The sequence below is a fragment of the Bubalus kerabau genome, chromosome 6 (genome assembly GCF_029407905.1).
Source record: "Bubalus kerabau isolate K-KA32 ecotype Philippines breed swamp buffalo chromosome 6, PCC_UOA_SB_1v2, whole genome shotgun sequence".
Taxonomy (NCBI): Eukaryota; Metazoa; Chordata; class Mammalia; order Artiodactyla; family Bovidae; genus Bubalus; species Bubalus kerabau.
In genome coordinates, this window is record NC_073629.1 from 54,803,057 (window position 1) to 54,829,958 (window position 26,902).

General features: G+C 41.4%; 1 protein-coding gene across 2 annotated transcripts; it reads left to right on the forward strand.

The window, feature by feature from the left end:
* Positions 1–8,635: 8,635 nt before the first annotated feature.
* LOC129656153 (trichohyalin-like) lies at positions 8,636–26,192 on the forward strand. 2 transcript variants are annotated; one of them, XM_055586899.1, is made up of 16 exons: positions 8,636–8,794; positions 14,865–14,939; positions 15,308–15,495; positions 17,691–17,739; positions 18,291–18,449; positions 18,801–18,991; positions 20,379–20,460; positions 20,782–20,937; positions 21,309–21,467; positions 21,816–22,003; positions 22,541–22,589; positions 23,107–23,265; positions 23,876–24,034; positions 24,391–24,549; positions 24,901–25,085; positions 25,989–26,192. In XM_055586899.1, the coding sequence occupies exons 2-16, from the start codon at positions 14,894–14,896 to the stop codon at positions 26,031–26,033; spliced, it is 1,974 nt and encodes a 657-aa protein (XP_055442874.1). In that variant the 5' UTR covers positions 8,636–8,794; positions 14,865–14,893; the 3' UTR covers positions 26,034–26,192. The 2 variants fall into 2 exon arrangements, with proteins under 2 accessions (XP_055442874.1, XP_055442875.1); XM_055586900.1 differs by having other exon boundaries at positions 8,637–8,794; positions 15,311–15,495.
* The last annotated feature ends 710 nt before the right edge of the window (positions 26,193–26,902 follow it).

Genomic DNA, 26,902 nt, shown 5'->3' on the forward strand with positions numbered 1-26,902 from the left:
ACTCAATACTTTTACCTTGGAGGTTAACTGAAAGGCAGAAGAGCATTTTAAGTGCAGAAGGAAAAGGGACAGTGGAGAGGGGAATATGGAGACACTGGAGAATGGAGTGTAGACCATAGTGTTTTGGGAAGGCCAAGAAGGATCTCAAGGTCTGAATGAAAGATCTTGGAATCTTTTTATTACTGGGATTCTCTAAGTTAAAAGTAGTCAGCAGGGATTCAAGATAGGGGTGTGAACTGAGAAGCTCTCATGCTTTAGATCATTGATGTCTGAAATTCTAATACAGTTTCAAGATTATACACAGACTGTTAAGAATAAAAAATTTGTCCTTACTGTGCTATCATCTGAAGCACTGAGATAGGAGTTGAACTCAGTAACTGATCTCTAATCAAGTCAGGAATGAAGAAAAAAATTTAACAGGTGTACAACTGAAGTCCAAGGTGAAAGTTCTGCAGAGCACAATGGTGAATCTGATGCAGCAATAGACTGTAATAGAAATAGTATACTAACACTTCTTAAAATGGCAAGGAAGTCTTTATTCAAGATTTTTGCAAAAGCGGTCAAAGCTGTTGCAATAGAGAAGAAATATTGAGCTCTGATACAAATATGGTAAAGTCAGTTGGGAATATATAGCTGACAAGCAGAGTTAGAGGGTCAAGGGATAAAAAATTACTGAAGGTGGCACAGTGGTAAAGACTCTGCCTGCCAATAAAGGATACGAAGGGGATGTGGGTTTGATCCCTGGAGTAGGAAATGTCAAACCCACTTCAGTGTTCTTGCCTGGGAAATTCCATGAACAGAGAAGCCTGGTGGGCTACAGTCCACGGGGTCACAAAGAGTTAGACACGACTCAGCACGAAGACAGGTAGGTAAGGATAAGGAAATTCTTGCTAAACTGGCTTAATAGGACTGCTAAAGACAGACCAACAGCTTAGATATTGAGTCTTAGTAAGTTCAGGTGGTGTAATAAAAACACTATAGAGCAGGTGGCTTAAACAACAGAAATTACTTTGTAATAGTTCTAGAGACTGGGAAGTACAGGATCAATATGCTAGTGGATCTTGCATCTGGTGGTTTGTAGACAACTGTTTTCTTATTGTATTTTCATGTGGCAGAGAGCAGAGAGAGATCCTATGTTTCATTATCTTTTTATTAGGACTGAAATCCATTCATGAAGGTTCTTCTTTATGATCTAATTACTTTCAAAAAGCCCATTTCCAAATACTATCACATTGGGAATTTTGGCTTTAACATATGAATTTTGGGGGAGCACAAACATGATGTCCATAGCATTCCATCACTGGCCCCACCAAATGCATGTCCTTTACATGTGCAGAATACATTCACTTTATCCCAACAGGCTCAAAATTAAAATTCTTAGTACATTCCAGTAACAGCTCTAAAATGTAATGACCAAAGTCTCACATAAGTATCTTCTATATCAGATATGGATGAGGCTTGCAGTAGGAATCATCCTGAGGCAAAATTCTCCAGCTGTGAACCCGTGAACCCAGACAAGTTGCATGCTTCCAAGATACAATGGTGAAGCATGGACAAATAGCATAAGGATGGATATACAATCCATCACCACAGGGGAAAATAGGAGAGAAAGGTGGAAGGTGTGAGGGTCCTAAGCAAGTCTAAATTCCTAGCAAGGCAAGCTCTACTAGATCTTAAGGCAGGACAATAATACTCTTTTTTTTCAATGCACTGCCTTCTATATTTATTGGGGCAGAATTCTGCCCCCTGGGCTCACTGAGTCATTAGCCCCACAGTTCTGCCTGGTGGGGGTTGTGTGGGTGAGGCTCTCCCTGGCAGGGGTCATGTGCCTGTGGCTCTGTGGGGTGAAGGTCATATGCCACAGATTCTCTGCTGGGCATTTTCCTCACCCCTTGAAATCAACATAAAGGCATTTTGTACTCCTAAACCACATGTCCATGAACTCTGTGCCTGAGGTGGAAGTGGCAGCCCTGATGATCTCTGAATTGTATTTGGGGTTCTTCTTCCCTTGTCTTGAAGAAGAGTACTTATTAGCTGACGAAGAGCTCTATGGTCCAGTTCTCTTGAATCTAAGAAGTCCAACAGTCTATCTTCATTTCATCCCACTTTGTCTGTTTCCTGTAGTTCCAGCTGGCAGTGTTTCTGTGGGTATAGTCCCATCTCTATACTTGCCTTGTGTTGAGATGGCTGATTAAATTCATGCCTCACGCCACACTGATTTTCTTATCAAATGGTTCTGCCACCACAACTTGACTATGCTCTTTTGAGTGTACTTCCTTATTTTTTATAATGTGGTCAGCCTGAGTGAGAGTTTTCAAAATCTTTACATTCTGGTTCCTCTTTCCTTAACATTTACAACTTCATTATTTTCTGTCTTCTCACATTTTAGTATAAAGCAGTTAGAAGGAATCAAGCTTCTCTCTCAACACTTAGAAATCTCAACTAAATTTCTAGTTTCATCTATTTTCTACCAAATAGTAGAACATGAAGAAATTGGGGCAGGTTCTTTGTCACTTTACAAAAAGAATTATCTTTCCTTCAGTTTAAAAAAACACATTCCTCATTTCCATCTGAGTTCTCACCAGAATCACCTTTACATGATTCTCTTCATGGCAGTATTGGCTTCTTCTTGCATCTACTTCAAAACTCTTTCAGCCTCTACCCCTTACCTAGTTCCAAATCTGCTTCCACATTTTAAGGTGTTTGTTGAACTTTAGCACCTCAGTTGTTGATATCAAATTCTGTCTTGGAAGGATACAGACATTTAGTCCATAACATCAAGAGTGAGTGATGAGGAATTTAATCATAAATCAAGGATGGGGGAATCTCAGTAAACTAACTTAGCAGGATTCTTACTAAAGTTGGGCTAGGAAAGGACAAGGATTAAAGTCAAGTTCTCCTTGACGGGAAAAGTGAACTCCGAGAAAGCCTCAAGAGGGTATCTTTGTCTTTGGGAGGAGCTATATGGCTAAGAAGCAGATCAGACCCAAAGGAAGAGAAATTGATTGAGGTAGGGAAACATCATAAAAAGTGATTCAGGGTGAAGAATAGGTTGGTAATGGAGGGAATAGAACAAGATGTCTAACTGATATGGAATCAAAAGTAGTAGCCGGGGAAAGAGAAATGGGACAGAGGCCATATTTGAAGATACAAGGTCAGAGAATTTCCCAGAACTTTAAAAATCATCCATGTGCAACTGCAAGGTTAAATCCAAGTGGAAAAAATGGTAAATATACACCTGAGAAATCAGAATGAAATTATGGCATGCAAATGAGACTATCTGAAGAATATTTATAGAAGAAGAACATATTTAGTTCACAGCAAGACAGAGTGAAAGCTGACTTCTCAGCAGCATCAGTGGAAACGAAAAGAAAGTGCAAGGTAAAGAAAAAGATAGTTGTTAACCTAGATATATGCAGGAAAAAGCATTCAAAAATGGGTACAAAATTCATATATGGTGGAGAGTTTACCATGAGCACATCAACTCTAATTGAAATTCTAAATATTTCACTTTAAGCGGGAGTAAAAAGATCCAAGAGACAGGAAGTCTGGAGTGCAAAAGCAAATGAAAATCTAAGACAGCAGTAGAATGTGAAACAATCAATAAATGACTGATTGCATGAAACAATTATAATAATATATGCTCGGACTAAAAAATGAGAAGATAGAATTAACATTAAATAGTTCAGGAAGATTGGGGCTACAGATCAAGTGTTCTAAAGTCTTTGAATTATTCTGGAGGAGAGTAAAGGTGAATAATTTTGAGTGTGATGATTTAAGCATGAATGTTTTTCACTATGTCACAATCAGATAAAGAACAGAGAAGGCTTTTAATTTCTGTACTGTGAAACATAAAAGTGACTTACACATATCAGTAATTCAGAAAATAAAAGACTGAAAAATCGGAGAAATTAGAAAATGTCTTAAAAACTTGATGAACAAACTTGGCTTAATGTTTAATTGTAGAACCTTCACCCTGAAACATAATACTCATTCTTTTAAAACAGATTTGGAGCCTTCACATGAAGCTTACATATACTAAACCACAAAGGAAGCTTTGTAATGTCTTAGGTCAGTTTCCTCAGAAGCAGAGACTGAGAGCTATAGTTTTATACAAATGGCTCACTGAGCGAGTGCTTTCAGTAGAAGGGGACTGAGAGAAGGGGGAGAGGAAAAGAATATAAAAATAAAAAAGGTTACAATCTCAGGTGGAAAGTGGCTTCAAGCTGGTCCCATGTGACCACTTTAGCACAACCAGCACCAGAGTTGGTTCCTCCTTGCAGCAAAGGGTTGGATATCAATATCCCACAGCAGGCATTGGCTGTGGGCCATTCATTTTGGGCAGAGAAGCTCCCATTTATTCCAGGGAAAGTTTGCAGAGTAGATGATTAACCAAGCCAGTTACAAGCAAACATGTCCTTAGACATTGTCAAATGTCACCTGGGGGCCAAATCAGCACCATCGGGAGCTACCAAGCTGGAATAACTGAAACCATCTCTATGCAAACACATCCCAGTCTCATAACTGGTGCTCCTGGGCTTGACCAGTCTTCAGGGTTGAAGAAAAGTATGGAGGAAGGAGCCACTTAACAATGTCTACAGAAGATGTCTTCTTTCCCTAAAATTGCCTGATTTGGTGTAGAAAATAAAAGTAATAGGATTCAGTTAGCAAATTCAGGCTGTACTTCCTCAGATTTCTGCTTTTTGTTGCTTATTAATGCTTAATTATTATTAAGCATTATGTATTTATTATATATTTATTTATTAAACATTATTATTTATTAAGCATTTTATGCTATTAATGCTTAATTAATGCTAATTTCTGCTTTTTGTTGCTTATTAATGGGTCTGGAAGATCCCCTGGAGGAGGGCATGGTAACACACTTCAGTATTCTTGCCTGGAGAATCCTCTGGACAGAGGAGCCTGGCAGGTTACAGTTCATGGGGTTGCAAAGAGTCAGACATGATTGAAGTGACTGGGCACACAGATAGGCAAAACTGATACCAGGTCATGCCACCAATCTTAAAAATAGACCGGTCTGGGGCTTCCTAGAATTAAAAGCAAGACTTAAAACGCTAAGTGCCATATACTTGCTCTTGAAAAAATAACAATGAAAGGTGCTGTAACTCTTTGATGCAGTTGCTGATGAAAAATTAATCTGTTGATCTATGGAAGAAATCAGAAATTTTATTTGAGTCAGATTTGAGGATTATAACGAGAAGAGAATCTCAGAAAACTCAAAGAACTGTTCCACCTGTTAGAAGTCAAGTCAGTGATAAAAGATTTTGAGGACAGATGCTGTACATTATGGAGAAGGCAATGGCAACCCACTCCAGTACTCTTGCCTGGAAAATCCCATGGATGGAGGAGCCTGGTAGGCTGTAGTCCATGGTTTCGCAAAGAGTCGGACACGACTGAGTGGCTTCACTTTCACTTTTCACTTTCATGCACTGGAGAAGGGAATGGCAAACCACTCCAGTGTTCTTGCCTGGAGAATCCCAGGGACAGGGGAGCCTGGTGGGCTGCCGTCTATGGGGTCGCACAGAGTCAGACACGACTGAAGTGACTTAGCAGCAGCAGCAGCAGCTGTACATTAAATGGCATGTTATTGGTTGTTCACATAATCTAGAATGAAGAGTCATCATGGCCCTTTATGAGATCAGGAAGGAATGTTATCTTTTAAGGCGTTGTCTTGGTGCCAGGGGAATGTTGCTGTTTATGGCTGAGCAGGTATTTCTGCCCATGGTAGAAGTTTTGCTGATACATAATGCAGATACACAGTGCACCATAGGAGGGAGACAGGAGGGCAAAGGGCACAGAAAATTTATATGATTAAATTTTTCTTCTCTTGCCATAAAATATGAATTTTATTTCACATTATGTTTCTCCCCTTACTCCCACCAAATGGCACATGGCTGCAGTCATGACTTTTTTCTTCTTCTAGCTTGAATGAGATATAATTGACATATAACATAGCTTAAGGTGAGGGCTCCCCAGCAGTGCTAGTGGTAAAGAATCAGCCTGCCAATGCAGGAGACATGAGACGTGGGTTCGAGCCCTGGGTAGAGATGATACCCTGGAGGAGGGCATGACAGCCCATTCCAGTGTTCTTGCCTGGAGAATCCCATGGACAGAGGAGCCTGGTGGGCTATAGTCTATGGTGTTGCAAAGACTTGGACATGACTTAAGCGACAGCACACACACACATAGTTTAAGGTGAACAGTAGTTAGGTTTTAAAATGATCCAGCATAATGCTTTTCCAGCCAGCCAGTGTCTTACATCACTTGAGGCCACTTGAAATGGCATTTCTTTTAAACAGAATCCAGACTGAAACTGAAATCGATGAAGAGCTCCTTTTATAACAGACTCAATTCTAGGAAATCAGCAGCTCTTCTGTATGAGGAAAAGAAGAGCCTGATTTTGAAAATCTAAATCTGTAGCAGAATGTGAAAACTGGTCAGACAATTAAATCTGTGTTCCCAAAGTGCTTCTGCAGATTCTCCTTAGAGACCACACTCTTCCTCCAGGCGACAGCTGGACTGTATTAACATATTATTTCTAAAACAAGATGCTGGGTTGGCCATCTTTTCTGGAGTTAAATAGAAGATGAGTAAAATTTCATTTCAGTTAAATAACATCTCTTTATCCTCCATCAGTTTAGGAAATTATTTTAATAATTCTTCCTTAACCAATACTATATTTTGTGAACAAGATTTATAGAATACATTTCTTAAAAGATATTTTATCTTGCAATAATTTTCCATGGAACTCTTTCTGGAGTTCTCCCGTGGAAGCTGGGAGATAACTCCAAAGGTATTTTTCTTCAGTAATAATAATAAATTAGCATAATAAAATAATATTAAAATAAGTTATTATAAACATTAAAATATGATAAATAGTAATAAAATAACAATAAAAATATTGATTTAAAGACTAAAAGAGTTAGCTAGCCTTATATTCTACATCTCTAAAATCATATTTTTATTTTATAGCCTCATGGAACAAAATAAAAACCAAAACAAAAGAGTGAGGCAAAAAGAGAAGGCAGGCAGGATGCTGTGATCCAGTTGATGAGGAAAAAAAATTTTTTTCTCTGGACTTGGGTCAGTGCTCGACCCTCATTGTCAGTATCTGTGTCTCAGTAAGTTCAGGGTCACTATCCTAACCCAGTTAAATTTCAACTCTAGAAGTTATAAGTTTAAGACTCTTTAAAAATCTATCTCTGATATTGTTGGGTATACTTTTAGTGGTTTTACAGAATTTTCAACTGTAAACACTATGATTGATTCTATTTTATGAGATGAGCTCATGGCAATCCAGGTAGAAATCCTACTTTTCTACCTGCTCTTGCATCCAGGTGATTAGAAGTATATGTACCTTACTGGTGGGTCTATGCCAGAGAACTTTGAGCCTGTTCTCCACCAGTCACTCTTATCCATCTTACTATCTGGGAAAGATTGAAGGCAGGAGAAGAAGGGGACGATAGAGGATGAGATGGTTGGATGGCATCACCAACTTGATGGACGTGTTTGAGCAAGCTCTGGTAGTTTGTGATGGACAGGGAAGCCTGGCGTGCTGTAGTCCACGGGGTCGCAAAGAGCTGGACATGACAGACAGACTGAACTGAACTGATCTGGATATCAGCTGATGTGGCAGCAGTCAACCTTTGAATTTCCACATATTTGTGATGTCTTAGTGGGTACCAAACAGCAGAATGGAAGGAACCTGAAATTCTGAATGACTCTCTGGAACCTAGAGTGGTGGGACTGTAATATGTCTTCTAAGTTATAGAACCACCCTCCCAAACCATCTCTATCTCCAGTGTCCTCACTTTATTCTCTCTTTCTGTCATCAGAGAGAGGGAGCTCAAACATGACTCAGCATTCCTAGTAACCTTCAAAGTCTCTGCCTGGGGAATACAGTCTATGAACCAAGTCTTTCAACTTTATTCTCAGTGAGTCTGTTACACTGGTTACATGGACCTGATTACTTAGGGGCTGATTAGCTCCTACTTTTATACATCTGCTCACTGCCTTCATTTGCTTTAAAATCTATTTCTTCCAGTTACCTTTTTAAAAAGACTGAATCACTTTTTAAGATCCAACAGAAATGATACCTCCTCAGTGAAGCTATGTATGAAAAGTGAAAGTGCTAGTCACTCAGTTGGGTTTAATTCTGTGACCCCATGGACTGTACCCCGCCAGGCTCCTCTGTCCATGGAATTCTTCAGGCAAGAATACTGGAATGGGTAGCCTTTCCCTTATCCAGGGGATCTTCCCCACCCAGGGATCCAACCCAGGTCTGCTGCATTGCAGGCGGATTCTTTACCAGCTGAGCCACCAGGGAAGCCCAATTAATAACAAGGGCGCTTTTAAAAGAGAGAGACAGGGGAAAAAAAAAAAAAAGATTCACAGCAAAAAATTAAAACCCAAAATCCCTCTATTGCCTTACCAAAATTATCCCTGAGAAACAATCACATCGGCTGCTCTGTTCCCACTGTGGAGTAAGGGCACAGAAGACAACTGTGGAGGAGGGAGCTGCCTGGATTTTGCCCACATTCTGAGTCTCTAGCCTCGGTTAAGAAAGAAAAAAACCTGTAGCAATTAACCGTAGGATACTGCATGTGTCCTTTCGGTTTCATTACTCAGAAACCTCACCCGTAACACATGGCTGTAAAAACCTGCTCGCCTTTCAACTTTTAAGGAGCAGAGCAGGTTTCCGGAGGAACTAGACTCAAGGGGAGCCCCAGGGAAGAGCCAAGGCAGCTGGGAATTTGATACCCCGGTGCTCCAAGTAAGTTTCCTCCTACACTTCCCCTTCCAAGCACATTTTTGTTAGCTAACAACAGTGGATCCCCTGGCGTAGACCCCACACTGCGGGAGGGGAGGCTGCCGGCTGCCTGGGCGGGAGGGTGTGAGGGCCGCTTTGCGTCTTCCTTCGGATCTGGTGCGGCTGCGAAATCATGTCCCTGCATGCGCTGCTCCTCCCGGGGACTCAGTCCCGAACTGCTGCAAAGAGCCTCGCTTGGGAGGAGGAATCCACCCCGCCTCACCTTCGGAAAAGCGAGCTGAGGTCCTTTTTAGGACTGAGGGACTAAATCCCGCCTCCTAAAAGAGGAGCTGAGTGGGGTTGCCCCCTCCTCCCTCTTCCCTCTTCCCTTCTCCTCCCACCTAAGACACCTCCTGACTACTCTGCTGGGTAGTGGCAAAACAGAAAGGAAGGTCCTCAACATACGGAGGAGCCTGGTGGACTGCAGTCCATGGGCTCGCTAAGAGTTGGACACGACTGAGCGACTTCACTTTCACTTTTCACTTTCATGCATTGGAGAAGGAAATGGCAACCCACTCCAGTGTTCTTACCTGGAGAATCCCAGGGATGGAGGAGCCTGGTAGGTTGCCATCTATGGGGTCGCACAGAGTTGGACACGGACACGACTGACGCGACTTAGCAGCAGCAGCAACATACAAGTTTATTTTTAAAAATTCTTATTACATATTAACCATGTATAATATTCCAAAAATTCTGCAGAGTTGCATATATGTGAAATAATTCATTCTCACACTTTCCCTTAAAATAAACCATAAGGTCTAAGCCTATTTTTTCTCCTTAATTGTTTCCAAATGTGTAGTCCTTACCCAAAACAAAGCAATACAAAAACACAAACATTATTTTCAGTTTCAGTTTCTTGTTCTATTCCCTTTGTGAGAATGAAAAACATGTCTCAGTTTCTTTTCAACTTCTGTAAAATGGCTCAGAATGTAAAGAATCTGCCTGCAATGCAGGAGACGAGTTTGTTCCCTGAGTTGGAAAGATCCCCCCATGCAGAAAAGAATGGCTACCCTCTCCAGTATTCTTGCTTGGAGAATTCCAGGGACACAGGAGCCTGGTGGGCTACAGTCAATGGGGTTGCAGGTCAGACAAGACTTAGCAACTAACACTTTCCATAAAATAGCAGCAGAAAAGTGAGAGGAAAAAAGACAGCAAGGATGAGTAGTAAATAACTGGGAGCTTTTTCTGGAACTCACTGATCTGAAGAGCTCTGGAATAGAAATGTTAATCCGTCAACTTTTTTTTGCATGTAAATTAGTCTTGAGATCAGAACTCTTAATTTCTCCTTCAAAATGGTATATGAGGAATGGAGAGGTGAGGGAGAATATAGCCTGATGGTCTGGACTGAAGGATTCAGATGCTGGCTTTAGTTCTGGGAAAACTCAGCTTTTCCATTTGCACCAGTGATAGCTGGGAGCTGACAGCCTCACATCCTGTCACATAGCCAGGACAGCAGCCCATGGTGTGGAAAGAACCCTGCCTGGAGAGATGAGAGATTAGGATCTTCTCCTGGTTCTTTGGAGAGGGGGTAGGGGAAAGACACATTTTCTCCATCCATGACCTCAAGTTTTCTCACTTGTATATGCATTGAGAGACTCATCACTGGTTCTCAACAGGGCTCCACACTAGATTCACTACCTACGCCTTTTTTTTTTTTTTGAGTGAAGACCAAGACCATACTTGACTCAGATAGTTCTGGCTGGTTTTGTTTATTGAATAAGGAAAAAAAATGATACCCCCAAAACAAATAGGCAGCCTAAACATGGCAGCCTCATTTTACCCCCAGTCACACCCTTAAAAGTTGGGAAACAAGCATGTTGCCTCCTGGCCTTGGTTGTAAGCCATTGCTCAGGCCCAAGCTGCCTCTGACACCCCATGGGGCTGCTTGTTTCCGGATACTTTTCTGAAAATTGGGAAGGACCAACTCAGTACTTCTGGGAAATAAGCAGTGCTTCCTTCTTCCAGGGAAGTTATCTCAAACTACTCTGGTGGCTCAGTTGGTAAAGCATCTGCCTACAATGCGGGAGATCTGGGTTCAATCCCTGGGTCGGGAAGATCTCCTGGAGAAGGAAATGGCAACCCACGCCAGTATTCTTGCCTGGAAAATCCCATGGACGGAAGAGCCTGGTAGGCTACAGTCCATGGGGTCACAAAGAGTTGGACACGACTGAGCTACTTTCTTTCTTTCTTTCTTCTTCCTTAATGTAGTCCTGTGGTAGACATGTCCAAGAGTTGTACAGACCCTCCTGAGGGAAGAGTTCAGTTCTGAGTCTTTTTACATGGATATTTTTGAACAGTTATACTTCACCAAAGAACAGATATTCTTCATTGACTTTTTAATTAAGATATACTTTTTATTGGATTATTACACACATGTTTTTCTTTCTTTCTTTTTTTTTTTTAACATACATCTTTTTCTTGATGTTGACCCACATTTCTATTTGGAAAAACAAAACCAATTTTCTGATGACTCAATTTCCCTACACAGAGGGTGATTGTTAAACTGTGTGGCCAAAAGGATTTTGATGACTTCTAAAAGAGAAAAGAAACAAAAACTGTTTCCCTTTTGGAACCCAAACTCCTTCAATCTCTTGAATAGTATAAATGGTTCTAAAGATATTGTATTTCATTGATTTGTCATATGTCAAACTGGAGTTGTCAATCATCTCAGATTTTGATGAATACTTGCTATTCCTATCACTAATTCTAAGCTGTTCTCAACAACTAAGACCAGGAAACAGAAAAGATGCATGACATCTGTGTCTTAACATTTCATGGTTTGTGTTCCCAAGGTCATCTTAGTCCCAGGTCCTCCCTCAGCATTAGCTTCACTGCTCTGTTTTATTTTTAATATGTTTTCTTGGGAAATTCTTCTTTCAGAATACACCAGAGTGTGTTACCTAAAAAAAGATACTTTCATTTTTAAAATGCAGTGACTAATAGAAAGGAAATCACTAATTTAGTAGCAGGAGATGTGGTTTATGAAGATTTTCCTACTTATTATCTGGTAGGAAATACCAAATTTCCTACCAAATATTTGGTTGCTAAGTTGCGTAGGAAATAGGTAGGAAATACCAAATTTCCTACCAAATATTTGGTTGCTAAGTTGCATAGGAAATAGGTAGGAAATACCAAATTTCCTACCAAATATTTGGTCGTTATTTGGTTGCTAAGTTAAGTCTGACTGTTTGTGACCCCATGGACCGCAGCACACCAGGCTCCTCTGTCCTCTCCTATCTCGTGGAGTTTGCTCACATTCACGTTGATACTACATGGATATGGTAAATGATTAAAAAAATCATTTAGATGTGTAGTTTTATACAGATTTGTAGTTTCAGAGTTATTGATCATTCATCATGGCTGACTTATCCAGTACTGTGAATGCTTGTGGCGACCTTCCTGGATGCCTTCAACGATGGTGGTTCCTTGTTTGGAGAACCTCTATCCTCGTGTGGAAACTGAGCAGCTATGCAGAAGGAGGTTTCCACAAAAATGGTCCTGTCAAAGATGGCCTACAGAGAAGATGTAACGGAGTACTCCAGGTTTCCCTGGCTGCTCAGTGGTAAAGAACCCGTCTGCCAGTGTAGGAGACACAAGTTCAAAGCCTTGGGTCAGGAAGATCCCCTGGAGGAGGGCATAGCAACCCACTCCAGTATTTTTGCCTGGAATCCCATGGACAGAGGAGCCTGGTAGGCTACAGTCCAGGGGGTCACAAGAGAGTCGGGCACGACTTAGTGCCTAAACAACAACAACAACAATGGACTACTCCATCAAATATGACAAACCAGAGTCATTGAAGTAGTACATGATAATTTGTCTTAATGGTTGATGCTTCATGTTACCTCTGATACCTTGAAGCCACACTGTTATCCACAGGTTTATTACCATTCATAGTAGAAAGATTCTGATTCTTTTGAGTAGAGTGTTCTAATAGATTATATTACTCCAATTTATGTCCTTCTCTCCCAAGCTCAGTGCTTCCTTGGCTCAGATGGTGAAGAATCCACCTGCAATGCGGGAGACCTGCAATGGGTTCGATCCCTGGGTTGGGAGGATCTCCTGGACAAGGGAATGGCAACCCACTCCAGTATTCTTGCCTGGAATACTGACAAGACATGGACAGAGAAGCCTGGAGGTATACAGTCCATGGGACTGCAAAAAGTTGGAAACAACTGAGCAACTAACACTCACACTTTCCCAAAGTCAGGCAATTTTTCTGGAAATCTGTCTGACCACTGAAGCAAAGTCAGTACAGAATTCAGATGTCCTCCTTGACTGAAACTTATAAACACACTCAAGTTATTTTGAGCTTGTTGCTTTTACTGTGTACTCTCTCCCATTCATTGTAACCCAAGTTTCTCTGGGAAGATTCTCTTACCAGATATTTCTTTACTTGGCTTTTAGTGGTATTACTATAAATCATGTCCTATATATTGAATCTCAGGATGCTGCAAATGTAAGGAACCATAATATGAAAAATCTTAGGATGCTACAACTGTGAGCAACCATAATACAAACCAACATTTCATACAGAAGACTCAGGGGGCTTAGGAAGTTGCTAGTAGTCTTAGAGTATTTCAGTTTCTTTTTCTGAGGTGGGAGTAATTCAAGTTTCCTTAAACAGTTTTATTGAGGTGTAAAACAAACACCATAAATTTAATGCATTTAAAATTTACAATTGATACAAATGTACCAAACTGGGAAAGAAGTACATCAAGGCTACATATTGTCACCCTGCTTATTTAACTTATATGTAGAGTACATCATGTGAAATGCCAGGCTGGATGAAGCCCAAGTGGGAATCAAGATTGCTTGGAGAAATATCAATAACCTCAGATATGCAGATGACACCACCCTTATGGTAGAAAGCAAAGAAAAACTAAAAAGCCTCTTGATGAAAGTGAAAAAGGAGAGTGAAAAAGTTGGCTTAAAGTTCAACATTCAGAAAACTAAGATCATGGCATCCAGTCTCATTACTTTGAGGCAAATAGATGGGGAAACAGTGCAGACAGTGAGACTTTATTTTCTTGGGCTCCAAAATCACTGCAGATGGTGACTACAGCCATGAAATGATAAGATGTTTGCTCCTTGGAAAAAAAGCTATGACCAACCTAGAACAGCATATTAAAAAGCAGAGACATTACTTTGCCAACAAAGATCCATCTAGTCAAAGCTATGGTTTTTCCAGTAGTCACATATGGATGTGAAATTTGGACCATAAAGAAAGCTGAATGCCAAAGAATTGATGCTTACGAACTGTGGTGTTGGAGAAGACTCTTGAGAGTCCCTTGGACTGCAAGGAGATCAAACCAATCCATCCTAAAGGAAATTTGTCCTGAATATTCATTGGAAGGACTGATCCTGAAGCTGAAACTCCAATACTTTGGTCACCTAATGTGAAGAACTGACTCATTGGAAAAGACCCTGATGCTGGGAAAGATTGAAGGTGGGAGGAGAAGGGGACGACAGAGGATGTCCCATGATGACTTGATGGGACATGAGTTTGAGTAAGCCCTGGGAGTTGGTGATGGACAGGGAGGCCTGACATGCTTTTATCCATGGGGTTGCAAAGAGTCAGACACGACTGAGTGACAGAACTGAACTGAACATATGTACCAGGGTAAATGTACAGTGATTTCACATGGAGAAGGTGTTTTCAGAAATCTTCCTGGAAGATGTGTGGGATGTAAACTGTGAAATATTTTTACATACTATCCAGGGTGGGATGTCTCCAGAAGAACCACAAACAGAAAAAAGATTGTGAAAAATATGAAAGGGCTTATAGTTACCTATTTGTAAACCTGCACATTCTTCTGACTAGTGGAAGCTAGTATGTGATTTGGTGGAGTTGAGGGGAGGCAACACTGGCAAGGAGGTGCAGGAGTAGCGAGATGGGCAGAATCTTGGAAATTGCATTTGTAGGCAGTTGGAAGCAACCAGCAAATGTTATTCAGAACAGTTCACTTGTCAGAACACTTTAATGGAATTCTAGATATGACCTGCTTGACATGTCTTTGCCCCTTTCTGTCTCCAGAGCTAAAAGAAGAATTAGAAGAAAGCTGCATGAATAAAGATGGGATCCTTCATGATACAGAAAAGACCTCAGCAGGTACAGGGGAGGGTTCTGCTCACAGTGGGGTGGGGTTCTGCTCACAGTTCTGCTGCAGTGGCCCCTGAGACTCTGACAGGAAGAACTTCCAGAAGTAGGGACCTTCTCCTTCTATGAACACACTCTGTTTCATCTCATAATAATAAAGAGAGTTGTGGTTGTAGGTCCAGGCAGCCAGTCAGAGTCTTTCCTAGCACATTCCCAACCTGCCCTTGATGTACAGTCACAGGTGAAGTCAGACATGTCATGTCCATTTGCTTTTTCAAGACAGTCTGGTCACTGAGAAGGTGGAGGCTTGAGGGATGAGAGGTTGTAGCTCTCAGGACTGACTTTTGTTTTCTCCCCTCTCTAACATCTTCCTGGACCAGCAGAGCAGTACGAAAGAGAAGCAGCTAAGAGGGAAAAGGATTCTCTTGAGCAAAAGATTAAAGAGCTGCTACAAATGTTAGAGAACCAAGAACGAGCCTTCAAGGTATTTAGAGTCAAAATCACCAGCAAGATGAGAGAAAGAGACAACCTTCTGAGAAGGATGAACAAGAGGATTGAGAGGCTGGAGGTAACTTGGCGTGGGTCTGGGCAGTGATGGTAGAAAAAGTCCTCAAACCCCAGGAAGGGATGGGTGGAAATTAAAGCAAAGTCATAGAGAGAAGCACGATGGTCCTGGCTGCTTTTGACTCATCAGAAGCTCTGAGTTTTTTTTTATTTTTTAATTTTATTTAAACTTTACATAATTGTATTAGTTTTGCCAAATATCAAAATGAATCCGCCACAGGTATACATGTGTTCTTAATGGTTTGTTATTTAGTTGCTAAATTGTGTCTGACTCCTTGCAACCCCCTGGACTGTAGCCTGCCAGGTTCCTCTGTCCATGGAATTATCCAGGAAAGAATACTGGAGTGGGTTGCCATTTCTTTCTCCAGGGGATCTTCCCAACCCATGGATCAAACCTGTGTCTCCTGCATTGGCAGGTGGATTCTTTACCATTGAGCCACCAGGGAAGAATGGCTTAAATCCAAGCATTTGGGTTCTGATCACAGTGAGTTTCTGAAGATTCCAGGAGGACCTTGGAACCTCCAAGCATTTATAAATAACTTTCCCATGATTTGAGAGAATAGCATTGAAACGTGTATATTACCATATATGAAATAGATCACCAGTCCAAGTTCGATGCATGAAACAGGGTGCTCAAAGCCGGTGCACTGGGACAACCCTGAGGGATAGGATGGGGAGGGAGATGCGAGGAGAGTTCAGGATGGGGGATACATGTACACCCATGGCTGATTCATGTCAATGTATGGCAAAAACCACCACAATACTGTAAAGTAATTGGCCTCCAATTAAAATAAATAAATTAATTTAAAAATAAAAACTTCTCCCAGAGCTTGTGTTGCTGTTTTGAGGGATTCCTGGATGATCTCATGGAGTCAGTATTTCAGTATTAAATAGGATTCGCAGGGTTATCAAGTGGTTATTCTGAGTGTATCTAACTAGATGCCGGAGATGTTACTGGAGTAGTACATGTAATTTGTCTTAATAGATGATTCTTCATGTCACCCACTTTACCTCAATGCCATCTTATTGGCTACAGATTTACTACTATTCAAACCCTGATGGCTCAGTGGTAAAGAATCCACTTGCAATGTTGGAGACTTGGATTCAATCCCTGGGTTGGGAATACCAACCCGGTACAGTATTCTTGCCTAAGAAGCCCCATGGACAGGGGAGCCTGGCGGGCTATACAATCCATGGGTTCGCAAGAGTTGGACACAACTTAGTGACTAAACCACCATTATAGTAGCAGGATCTTGATTCTTTTAAGAGAGTCTAAATCACTATATTACTCCAAGTGATCTTCTCCTGTTTCAAACTCAGGCACTTTTTCTGGAAAACTGTCTGACCTCTGAAGAAGAGCAAAGACACTCAGATGTCCTTGATAGAACATGCCTAAAGTTTCCGTATCTACTTGGAACACACCTAGCTTATTTTTAGCTTGTTGTTTTTTTTGTACATTCTCTATATTCACAGTAAATCAAGTTTCTCTGGGAAGATTCTCTTACCAGATGAGTCTTCATCTTTACTTTGCTTTTAGTTATATTACTGTTAACCATATCCTGTAGATAGAATCTCAGGATGCTACAACTGCAAGGAACCATAGAGATTATATAATGTAAATTAAACATCTTGCAAACATGGCTCAAGGAGTTGACACTTATTAGTAGCCACCAAGAGACTATTTTCCCAGATGGAGTAATTCAAGTTTTCTTAAACAGTTTTATTGAGAGATAATTAAAAAAAACTATGAATAAAATTTCATTTCTTAAAAATACATGATTGATAAGAATTACTCATGTGAATGTACACTAATTTTCACATGGGGAAGGTGTTCTCTGAAATCTTCCTGAAAGAGGCATATGATGTAAATTTTGAAAAACTGGTGCATCTTATTCAAGGTGGGATGTTATCAGAAGAGTCAAAAGCAGAAAAAACAGCATATGAAAAATATAAAAGTCTCCAAGTTTTCATACTTATAAAACTGCACATTCTTCTGATGGGGGGAAGCTAGCATGTTGAGGGGAAGCACCATGGTGAGAGGCTGCAGGGGTAGCCTGGTAGGTGGGATCTGGAAAATTTACCTGTAGGCAGTGAGAAGCAACCAGGAAGTGTTGCTTGAAACAGTTCATTTCTCAGAATGTTTCAGTGGAAGTTTAAGTTTGACCTGTCTGACATGTCTTTGCTCCTTTGTGTCTCCAGATCTTAAGAAAGATAAGGGAAGAACAAGAGGAATACTACATGAAGAAAGGTGAGGAGTGGAGAGAGGCTCAAGAAAGAGTGGATATATGTATATGTATATGTGTATATATATAATTATGTTGTATATTCATGTTGTATGACAGAAACCAACACAACATTCTAAAGCAATTTTCTTCCAATTAAAAAAAATTAAATGTTGATTAAAATTTGAAAAAAAGAAAGATTCTTCATGATTCAGAAAAGACCTCAGCAGGTACAAGGTGGGCTCTCCTCACAGTAGAGACAGGAGGTTCCTGCAGTGCCCTCTGAGACTCTGACAGGAGAACTTCCAGAGGGACGAGCTTCCTCACGTCTCGTGAACTCACTTTGCTACATCTGAAATAACAAGGACAGTTGTGGTTGTCGATCTAGCCAGCCAGTCATGGCCTTTCCTAGCATGTTTTCACACCTGCCCTTATGTGTGGTCGCAGATGAATTCAAACATGTCTATCTTTTTCCGGACAGTTTGGTCACTGAATGTGGAGGTTTGGGGGATGAGAGGTTGAAGCTCTCGGAGTTGACTGTTGTTTCCTTTCCTCTCTAAAAATCTTCCTGGAACAGAGGAGCAGATCAAAAGAGAGGCAAGTGAGAGGGAAAAAGACCCTTCTGAGCTAAAGGTTAAAGAGCTGCAGCGACAGTTGAAGAACCAAAAGAGAGTTTTGGAGAGATTAACAGCCAGAGTGAGAAAGGAGATAAGAGAAAGAGAGAAGACCTCAGCAGGTACAGGGGAGAGTTCTGCTCACAGTGGGGTGGGGAGGTTCTTGCAGTGATCTATGAGACTGCTACAGGAGTAATTTCCAAAAGCAAGGACCCTCTTCTCCTTCTCTGAACACACTCTAAGCTATATCTGAAAACAACAAGATAAGTTGATGTAGGTCCAACCAGGCTGCAAGGGCCTTTTCTAGAACACTCCCCAAACTGCCCTTGATGTGTGGTCACAAGTGACTTGAAATGTTTTACGCGTCCACCTGCTTCTACATTTTGGTCAGGAAAGGAGGGTTGGGTGCTGGAGAGTATAGGTCTCAAATCTGACTGTTGTTTTCTTCCTCCTCTAAATCCTTCCTGGAGCAGAAGAGTGGGCCAGAGGAGAGGCAACTGAGAGGGAAAAGGAACCTCTTGAACAAAAGGCTAAAGAATTACAGTCAAAGATGGAGGGCGACAGAAGTGCCTTCTTGAAGGGAGTTAGACTCAAAACGACAAAGACGATGAGAGAAAGAGAAAACCTTCTAAGAAGGATGAACGAGAGGTTTGAGATGTTGGAGGTAACCTAGTATGGGTCTGGGCAGTGCCTGTGGAAAAAGTATTGGGACCTCAGGAAGGGGTGGGTGGAAATTAAAGCATAATCACAGAGAGAAGCACTATTCTCCTTTATTGCTTTCAATTCACTAGAAGCTCTGGGATTTTAATGGCTTATATCCAGGCATTTGAGTTCAGTTCACAGTTTTTGAAGAGTCCATGAGGACCTTGGTATCTCCAAATATTTATAGAATATAAATAACTTTTCCAAGCCTTGTGCTGCTGTTTTGAGAGATTCCTGGTTAATCTCATGGAATCAGTATTAAATGGGGCTCCCAGGTTTAACAAGTAGACATTCTGAGTATGTTTAATGCAAGCAGGATAAGTTACTGAAATAGTACCTCATCATTTTTCTTAACAGTTGACACAGATTTAGTTCTATTCATAGTAGGGGGATCCTGATTTCTCTGAAAGAGTTCTAATAGACTATAATATTCTGTTCCAAACTGAAGCACTTTCTCTGGACAACTGTCTGACCTCTGAAGCAATGTCAGTACAGATGTCTTCCTTGACTAAACACTTGCATAATTTCCTTATATGCTTAGAAAAGACAAGTTATTTTGAGATTGTTACTTTTACTGTGCACTTACTCCCATTCAGAGCAAATCAAGCTCCTCTGCAGAGCTTCTCCTACCAAAGCTTTCTTTATCTTTATTATGCTTTTAGTTGTATTGTGTCATTCATGCACTATAGATAGAATCTGAGGAAGCTACAGCTGTGAGGAACTATAAACATTATATTAAAACCCCCTACATTTCACCTAGAAACTCAAGGAATAAAGATACTTACCAGTATGTCTTATAGTATTTCAGCACTTTTTTTCTGAGATGCAGAGATTCAAGTTTATTTAAACAGTTTCATAGAGATGTAATTCACAAGCCATAGATTTCAGGGATTTGAATGTACAACTATATTTAATTAAATGTACATGTATAATTGATACAAATTTATGCACATAAAAGGACAATGATTTCATATAGGGAAGGTGGTTTAGTGAATGTTCCCCGAAAAGGTGTGTGATGTAAATTTTGAAAAATTTGTGCATATTCTCTATGGTAGAATGTTATCTGAAGAGCCAGAAGCAGGAAAAACAGCATACAGAAAATATGAAGGGGACCAAGGTTATGTATTTGTAAAACTGCACATTTTTCTGACTAGTGGAACCTTCATGGATGGTGGAAGCAACACTAGCAGAGGAGGCTGGAGAGTTAGTGAGGTAGGCAGGATTTTAGAAACTTGTAGGCAGTTGAACACAACCAGGTAATATTATTGAGAATAGTTCTTTTCTCAGAATATATCAATGGGGAGTTCATGTTTGACCGGCCTGATGTGTCTGCCACTCTGTGTCTCCAGATCTTGGGGATGATAAAGGACGAGCTAGGGGAATGCTGCAAGAAGACAGATGAGCTTTGTAATGCAGCCAAGACCTTAGCAGGTATGGGGGAGGGCTCTGCTCACTGTGGGTGGGGAGGTTCCTGCAGTCCCCTCTGAGAACTCTGACAGGATGAACTTCTGGAACTTCTGTGAACATGCTCTGCTTCATCTGAAAATAAGGTGGCTTGTGGTTTTAGATCCAGTCAACCAGTCATTCCCTAAACCTGCCCTTGATATGTAGTTACAGGTGACTACAGCCATGACCATCTCCTTTTTCACAACAGTTTGGTCACTGGGAAAGTGAAGGTTTAGTGGTAGAGGTTGTACCTCTCAGGGCTGACTATTGTTTTCTTGCCTCTCTAAAAACTTCTTGGATGAGCAGCATGCACTAAAGGAGAGCCATCTGAGAGGGAAAAGGAGCTTCTTGAGCAAAAGCATAAGGAGATAAGTCAAAAGGTGGAGGACCAAAAAAAAGACTTCGAAGAATTTGTAGGCAAAATGATAGAGAAAACAAGAGAAAGACAAAAGATTTCAGCAGGTACACGAATGGGCTCAGCACACAATGGGATGGGGAGGTTCCTGCAGTGCCCTTTAGGAGTCTGATGGGAGGGACTTCCAGAAGCAGGGAGCTTCCTGCTCTGTGTGAACATACTCTGTTATATCAGAAAATAATAATGCTGGTTGCGGCTGTAGGTCCAGCCTGCCAGTCAGGGATTTTCCTAGGAGATTTCCCACCCTGCCCTTGGTGTGTGAACACTGGTGAATCCAGACATTTCCATCTGCTTTTTAATGACAGTTTGATCACTGAGAAATTGGATGGTTGTTGGGGGAGGGTTGTGGTGTGTGAAGGGTTATAACTCTCAGATCTAACTGTTGTTTCCTCATCTCTCTAACATCTTCCTGGAACAGAAGAGTGTGCCAAGAGAGTGGCAGCTGAGAGGGAAAAGGAACTTCTTGAGCAAAAGGTTAAAGAGCTGCAAGAACAGCTGGAGGACCAAGAAAGGGTCTCTGAGGAATTAGGAGTCAAAAAGACAGAGAAGCGAAGAGAAAGAGAAAAGACCTCAGCAGGTATAGGGTAGACTCAGCTCATGGTAGGGTGGGTTCCTGCAGTGCCCTCTATGACTCCGACAGGAGGAACTTCCAGAAATAGAGCTTCCTCTCCTTCTGTGAACACACTCTGCTACATCTGAAAATAACAAGGCGAGTTGTGGTTAGAGGTCCAACCAGTCATCCCCTTTTCTAGCACATTCTCGCACCTGCCCTTATGTGTGGTCACAGGTGAATTTAGACATGTCCATCTGCTTTTCCCAGACAGTTTGGTTACTCAGAAAGCAAGGGTTGTTGGTTGTGGGCTTGTAGCTCTCAGTGCTGACTGTTGTTTTCTTCTCTTCTCTCTCTAAAATCTTCTGGGAGCAGAAATGCTGGCCCAATGGGAGGATGATATGTGGGAAAAGAAGTTTCTTGAGCAAATGGTTAAAGAATTGCAGCAAAAGTTGGAGGACCAAGAAAAAACCTTCGAGAGATTTAGAGACAAACTCACAAAGGAAATGAGAGAAAGAGACGACCTTCTGAGAAAGATGAATGAGAGGATTCAGATGCTGGAAGTATGTCTGGTCTGGGTCTGGGCAGTGACTTTGGAACAAAGCCTGAGCCCTCAGGAAGGGGTGGGTGAAAAATAAAACAAAGTCATAGAGAGAAGCACTATTGTTCTTCACTGCTTCTAATTCATTGGAGGCCCTGAGTTTTAAACAAGATTCTTTAACAATTTAAGTTAAACTTCAAGTTTCAAGTTCTTACACAGTTTTATTGAGTTATATTTCACAAACCATAAATTTCAAATATTGAAAATGTATGATATCATTGATACAAATTTATCAAAGTATGTACAGTGATTTCACTTGGGGAATGTGTTTTATGGAATGTTCCTGGAAGAAGAGTGTGGTGTAAAATTTGAAAATTTGTACATATTATCCAAGATCAGATGTTACCAGAAGGGCTGCAAGCAGTAAAATACAGCCTATGAAAAATATGAAGCAACACAGGAATGTTACTCAGAGGAGTTCATTTCTCAGAATATTTCAGTGGAAGTTCAGCACAGGTTAGACCTGCCTGACATGTCTTTGCCTCTTTCTGATCTCCAGCGCTTACTGAGGTCACTAGAAACACTAGAGGAACAGGACATGAAGAAAGGTGAGCTCCTTTGTGATGCAGGAAAGAAACCTAGCAGGTAGAGAGGAGAGCTCAGCTCACAGTGGGGTGGGAAGGCTCCTGCAGTGCCCTCTCAGACTCTGACAGGAGGGAATTCTAGAAGCTGGGAGCTCTCATTCTGGGAATGCACTCTGCTTCATCTGAAAAAACAAGGCTAATTGTGGTTGCCAGTCCAGTCACTTAGTCAGGGCCTTTCCTAGAAGATTCCCAAACCTGCCCTTGTGTGTGGTCACAGGTGTATTTAGACATGTCCATCTCCTTTTTCATTGGAGAAGGAAATGGCAACCCACTCCAGTGTTCTTGCCTGGAGAATCCCAGGGACAGGGGAGCCTGGTGGGCTGCCGTCTATGGGGTCGCACAGTCAGACACGACTGAAGTGACTTAGTAGTAGTAGTAGTATCTCCTTTTTCATGACAGTTTGGTCACTAACAGAGTGGAGGGCTGTACCTCTCGGGGTTGACTGTTGTTCTCTTCCCTTTCTAAAATCTTCCTGGAGCAGAAGAGCAGGCCAAAAGAGAGGCAGCTGAAAGGGAAAATGAGCCTCTTGAACAAAAGGTTAAAGAACTGCAACAAAAATCGGAGAACCAAGAAAAAGTCTTCCAAGTATTAAGAGACAAAATGACAGAGGAGTTGAATGAAAGAGAGAAAGCCTCAGCAGGTACAGGGGAGGGCTCATTTCACAGCGGGGTGGGGATGTTCCTGCAGTGCCCTCTGAGACTGACAGAAGGAACTTCCTGAAACAGGAAGCTTCCTCACCTCCTGTGAACATACACTGCTTCATCTGAAAATAACCAGAGTTGTGGTTGTAGGTCCAGCCCGCCAGTTAGGGCCTTTCTTAGCATGTTCCTAGGTGTATGTGGTGTGGCGGAGGAAATGGCAACCCATTCCAGTATTCTTGCCTAGAGAATCCCGTGGACAGAGGAGCCTGGTGGGTTGCTGTCCCATAGGGTCGCACAGAGTCGGACACGACTGCAGCAACTTAGCATGCATGCATGCTGGCATTGGAGAAGGAAATAGCAACCCACTCCAGTATTCTTGCCTGGAGAACCCCAGGGACAGAGGAGCCCAGTGGGCTGCTGTCTATGGGGTCACACAGAGTCGGACATGACTGAAATGACTTAGCAGCAGCAGCAGGTGTATGTGGGCATGTCTACCTACTTCTTTGGGAAAGTTTGGTCCCTGAGGATATGGAGGGTTGGGATTTGGGGGGTTGTAGCTCTCAGGTCTGACTGTTGTTTCCTTCCTTCTCTAAACCCTTCCCGGAGAAGAAGAGCAGATCAGAAGAGAGGCTGCTGAGAGGGAAAAGGAGTCTCTTGAAAAACAGGTTAAAGAATTGCAGCAAAATTTGGAGGACCAAGGAAGAGTCTTCCAGAGATTAAGAACTGAAATGACAGAGGAGATGAGAGAAAGTGAAAAGGCCACAGCAGGTACAGGGGAGAGCTCATTTCACAGTGGGGTGGGGAGGTTCCTGCAGTGTCCTCTGAGACTCTGATGGAAAGAACTTACTGAAATGAGGAGCCTCTTTTCCTTCTGTGAACACACTCTGCTTCATCTGAAAATACCAAGGAGAGTTGTGGGTGTGGGTGCATCCAGCCAGTTAGAGCCTTCCCTAGCATGTTCCCAAATCCGCCCTTGATGTGTGGTCATAGGCACAGGTGGAAATGTCCACCTGCTTCTTCAGAACAGTTTGGTTACTGAGGATATGGAGGGTTGGGATTTGGGGGGTTGTAGCTCTCAGGTCTGACTGTTGTTTCCTTCCTTCTCTAAACCCTTCCTGGAGCAGAAGAGCAGATCAGAAGAGAGGCCCCTGAGAGGGAAAAGGAGTCTCTTGAAACACAGGTTAAAGAATTGCAGCAAAATTTGGAGGACCAAGGAAGAGTCTTCCAGAAATTAAGAACTGAAATGACAGAGGAGATGAGAGAAAGTGAAAAGGCCTCAGCAGGTACTGAGGGCAGAGCTCATTTCACAGTGGGTTGGGGAGGTTCCTGCAGTGTTTCTCTGAGAACTCTGACTGGAGGAACTTCCAGAAGCAGGGCCCTTCTTTTCCTTCTCTGAACACACTCTACTACCTATGAAAACAACAGGCCAGTTATGGTTGTGGGTCCAGCCAGCTGGTCGGCACCTGTCCTGGCACACTCTCACACCTGCCCTTGATGTGTGGGCACAGGTGAATTCAGACATGCCCATCTGCTTTTTTCAAGGAAGTATGGTCACTGAGAAAGTGGTGGGTTGGGGGTTGGGGATTGTACCTCTGACTGTTTTTTCTTCCCTATGTATAATTTTCCTGGAGCAGAAGAGCAGGCCAAAAGAGAGGCTGCTGAGAGGGAAAAGCTTTTAGAGCAAAAGCTTAAAGAATTGCAACAAAAGTTTGAGGACCAAGAAAGAGCCTTCAAGGTATTTAGAGTCCAAGTGACAGAAGAGGTGAGAGAAAGAGACAATTTTCTGAGAAAGATGAATGAGAGGATTGAGATGCTGGAGGTGAGTCTGGTCTGGGTCTGGGTGGTGACTGTGGAACAGAGCCCTGGAACCTCAGGAAGGGATGGGTGGAAATGAAAGCAAAGTTGTAGAGAGAAGCACCATGATTCTTTACTGCGTTAGATTCACTAGAAATCCTGGGATTTAAATGGTTTATGTCTGGACACTTGATACTTTAAAGAATTTTATAGACAACTTTCCCAGGGCTTGTGCTGCTGTTTTGAGGGATTCCTGGTTGATTTCTGGACTTTTCCTGGAGCCAATATTAAGTGGGATTCCTAGGGTTGTCAGGTGGATGTTCTCAGAAGCAGATATTGGTTCACGTTACTAAGCTTCCTGCTAGTTTTCAGGCTGCTACTACATCAAAGACCCTAATATAGATCCTTGCTAACCTAAAGCATTCAAATATGCACAGACTTAGAAATATGGGCAACTGCCAGCTCCTAATTTGGCTGCAGTTGCCCCCAGGTGAGTTTAAACTGCCAGAGTCAGCCTTCAGTAGAGGAGAAGTTCTGTCTTCTCCCATCTGGAATTATTTATATCAGTTTTCTTGATCAATTTAGGAATTCTCAGTATTTCTAAGATGTGGAGAGAATTTGTGCCATTCACAAGGAAGGCCCTTACCCAAATAGCATAAACGTGGCTGAAATGTCTTATAACAATTGTCTTCTTGCCTGGTTAGGAGTGTAGGGAAACCCTAGTGATGGGTGTGAGTAAGTTTGTGCTATGCATCCTCTCACCATCCAAACCGAAACCAGGAGGTATTTCTGATGAGCATAATAACTTCTCATGATCCTTTAAGAAAGAACTCTTTAAAAGAAAATAAACTGTTAATGGAAAACCTTGTTTTTGAAATATTGAGATTTTGAAAAGTTTTCTGTTTACTAACACATCATACATTTTTAGGCTGCAGTGAACAAGGATAATGAGGAAAACACTGAAAAGTACTGAACTTCATAGACACAGGAAGATAATGACAAAGAAAATACTTCACAGCCTTTTGTTTTAGTCTCAGTTTGGGAGAAGATAAAACACGTGTGGTCACTAATTACTCAGATTTTTTGTTTGTTTCTTTTAAATTCTGGTAATATTAAAAGTTTTCACAAGTGCTTTTTTGATCTGGATTATTTCTATCTACGTATGTACTTTTTCTTTTATCATTAAAGTTTTAATGTAAAAAATAGAAAAATCATCTACTATAGAACATCAATTCCTGGCCCACAAAGGAAAGAACTAGTGTGGCTGGATAATTAATTTAAGTGGAAATGGAAGCAACTGAGTAGAAGACAAAGAGAAGGTCAAATTTGTAATATCTTAAAAAAAAGAAAAATTTTATTAAGTAATGCTTCTGAAAGTCACATATAAATAATTATACAAATGAATATGTATACTGGTTTCTTGAGAGGAAAGGACTAATTTCTTATACAAAACAACTGTGTTACTTCACCTGTAAATTTTATGTGTTTTGAGTTAAAATTTCACAAAAGCTGATTGCAAATTTTAAATTGAGCTGATCAAACACATTAAAAAGCCATGAAAATTCAGAAGGGGTACAGGGTTTGGGAAGTTTTCAGCCATAATTTCTTCTATAAATGAAGTTTATAGAACTGCAGTCATTAGAACAATGTGCCATCAAGGCATAAATCTGAAGACAAAGAATAACAGCATGCTGCATAGTCTAAAAATAGAACCAACAACATACCTGATTAAGGTTATGTGAATAGTGTTGTTTCAGATCAGTGAGACAATATAAACAGTACATGAAGTGTTGTCAGTCTACTGGACAGCCATATAGAATGAGAGCACCTAGATTGCTTATA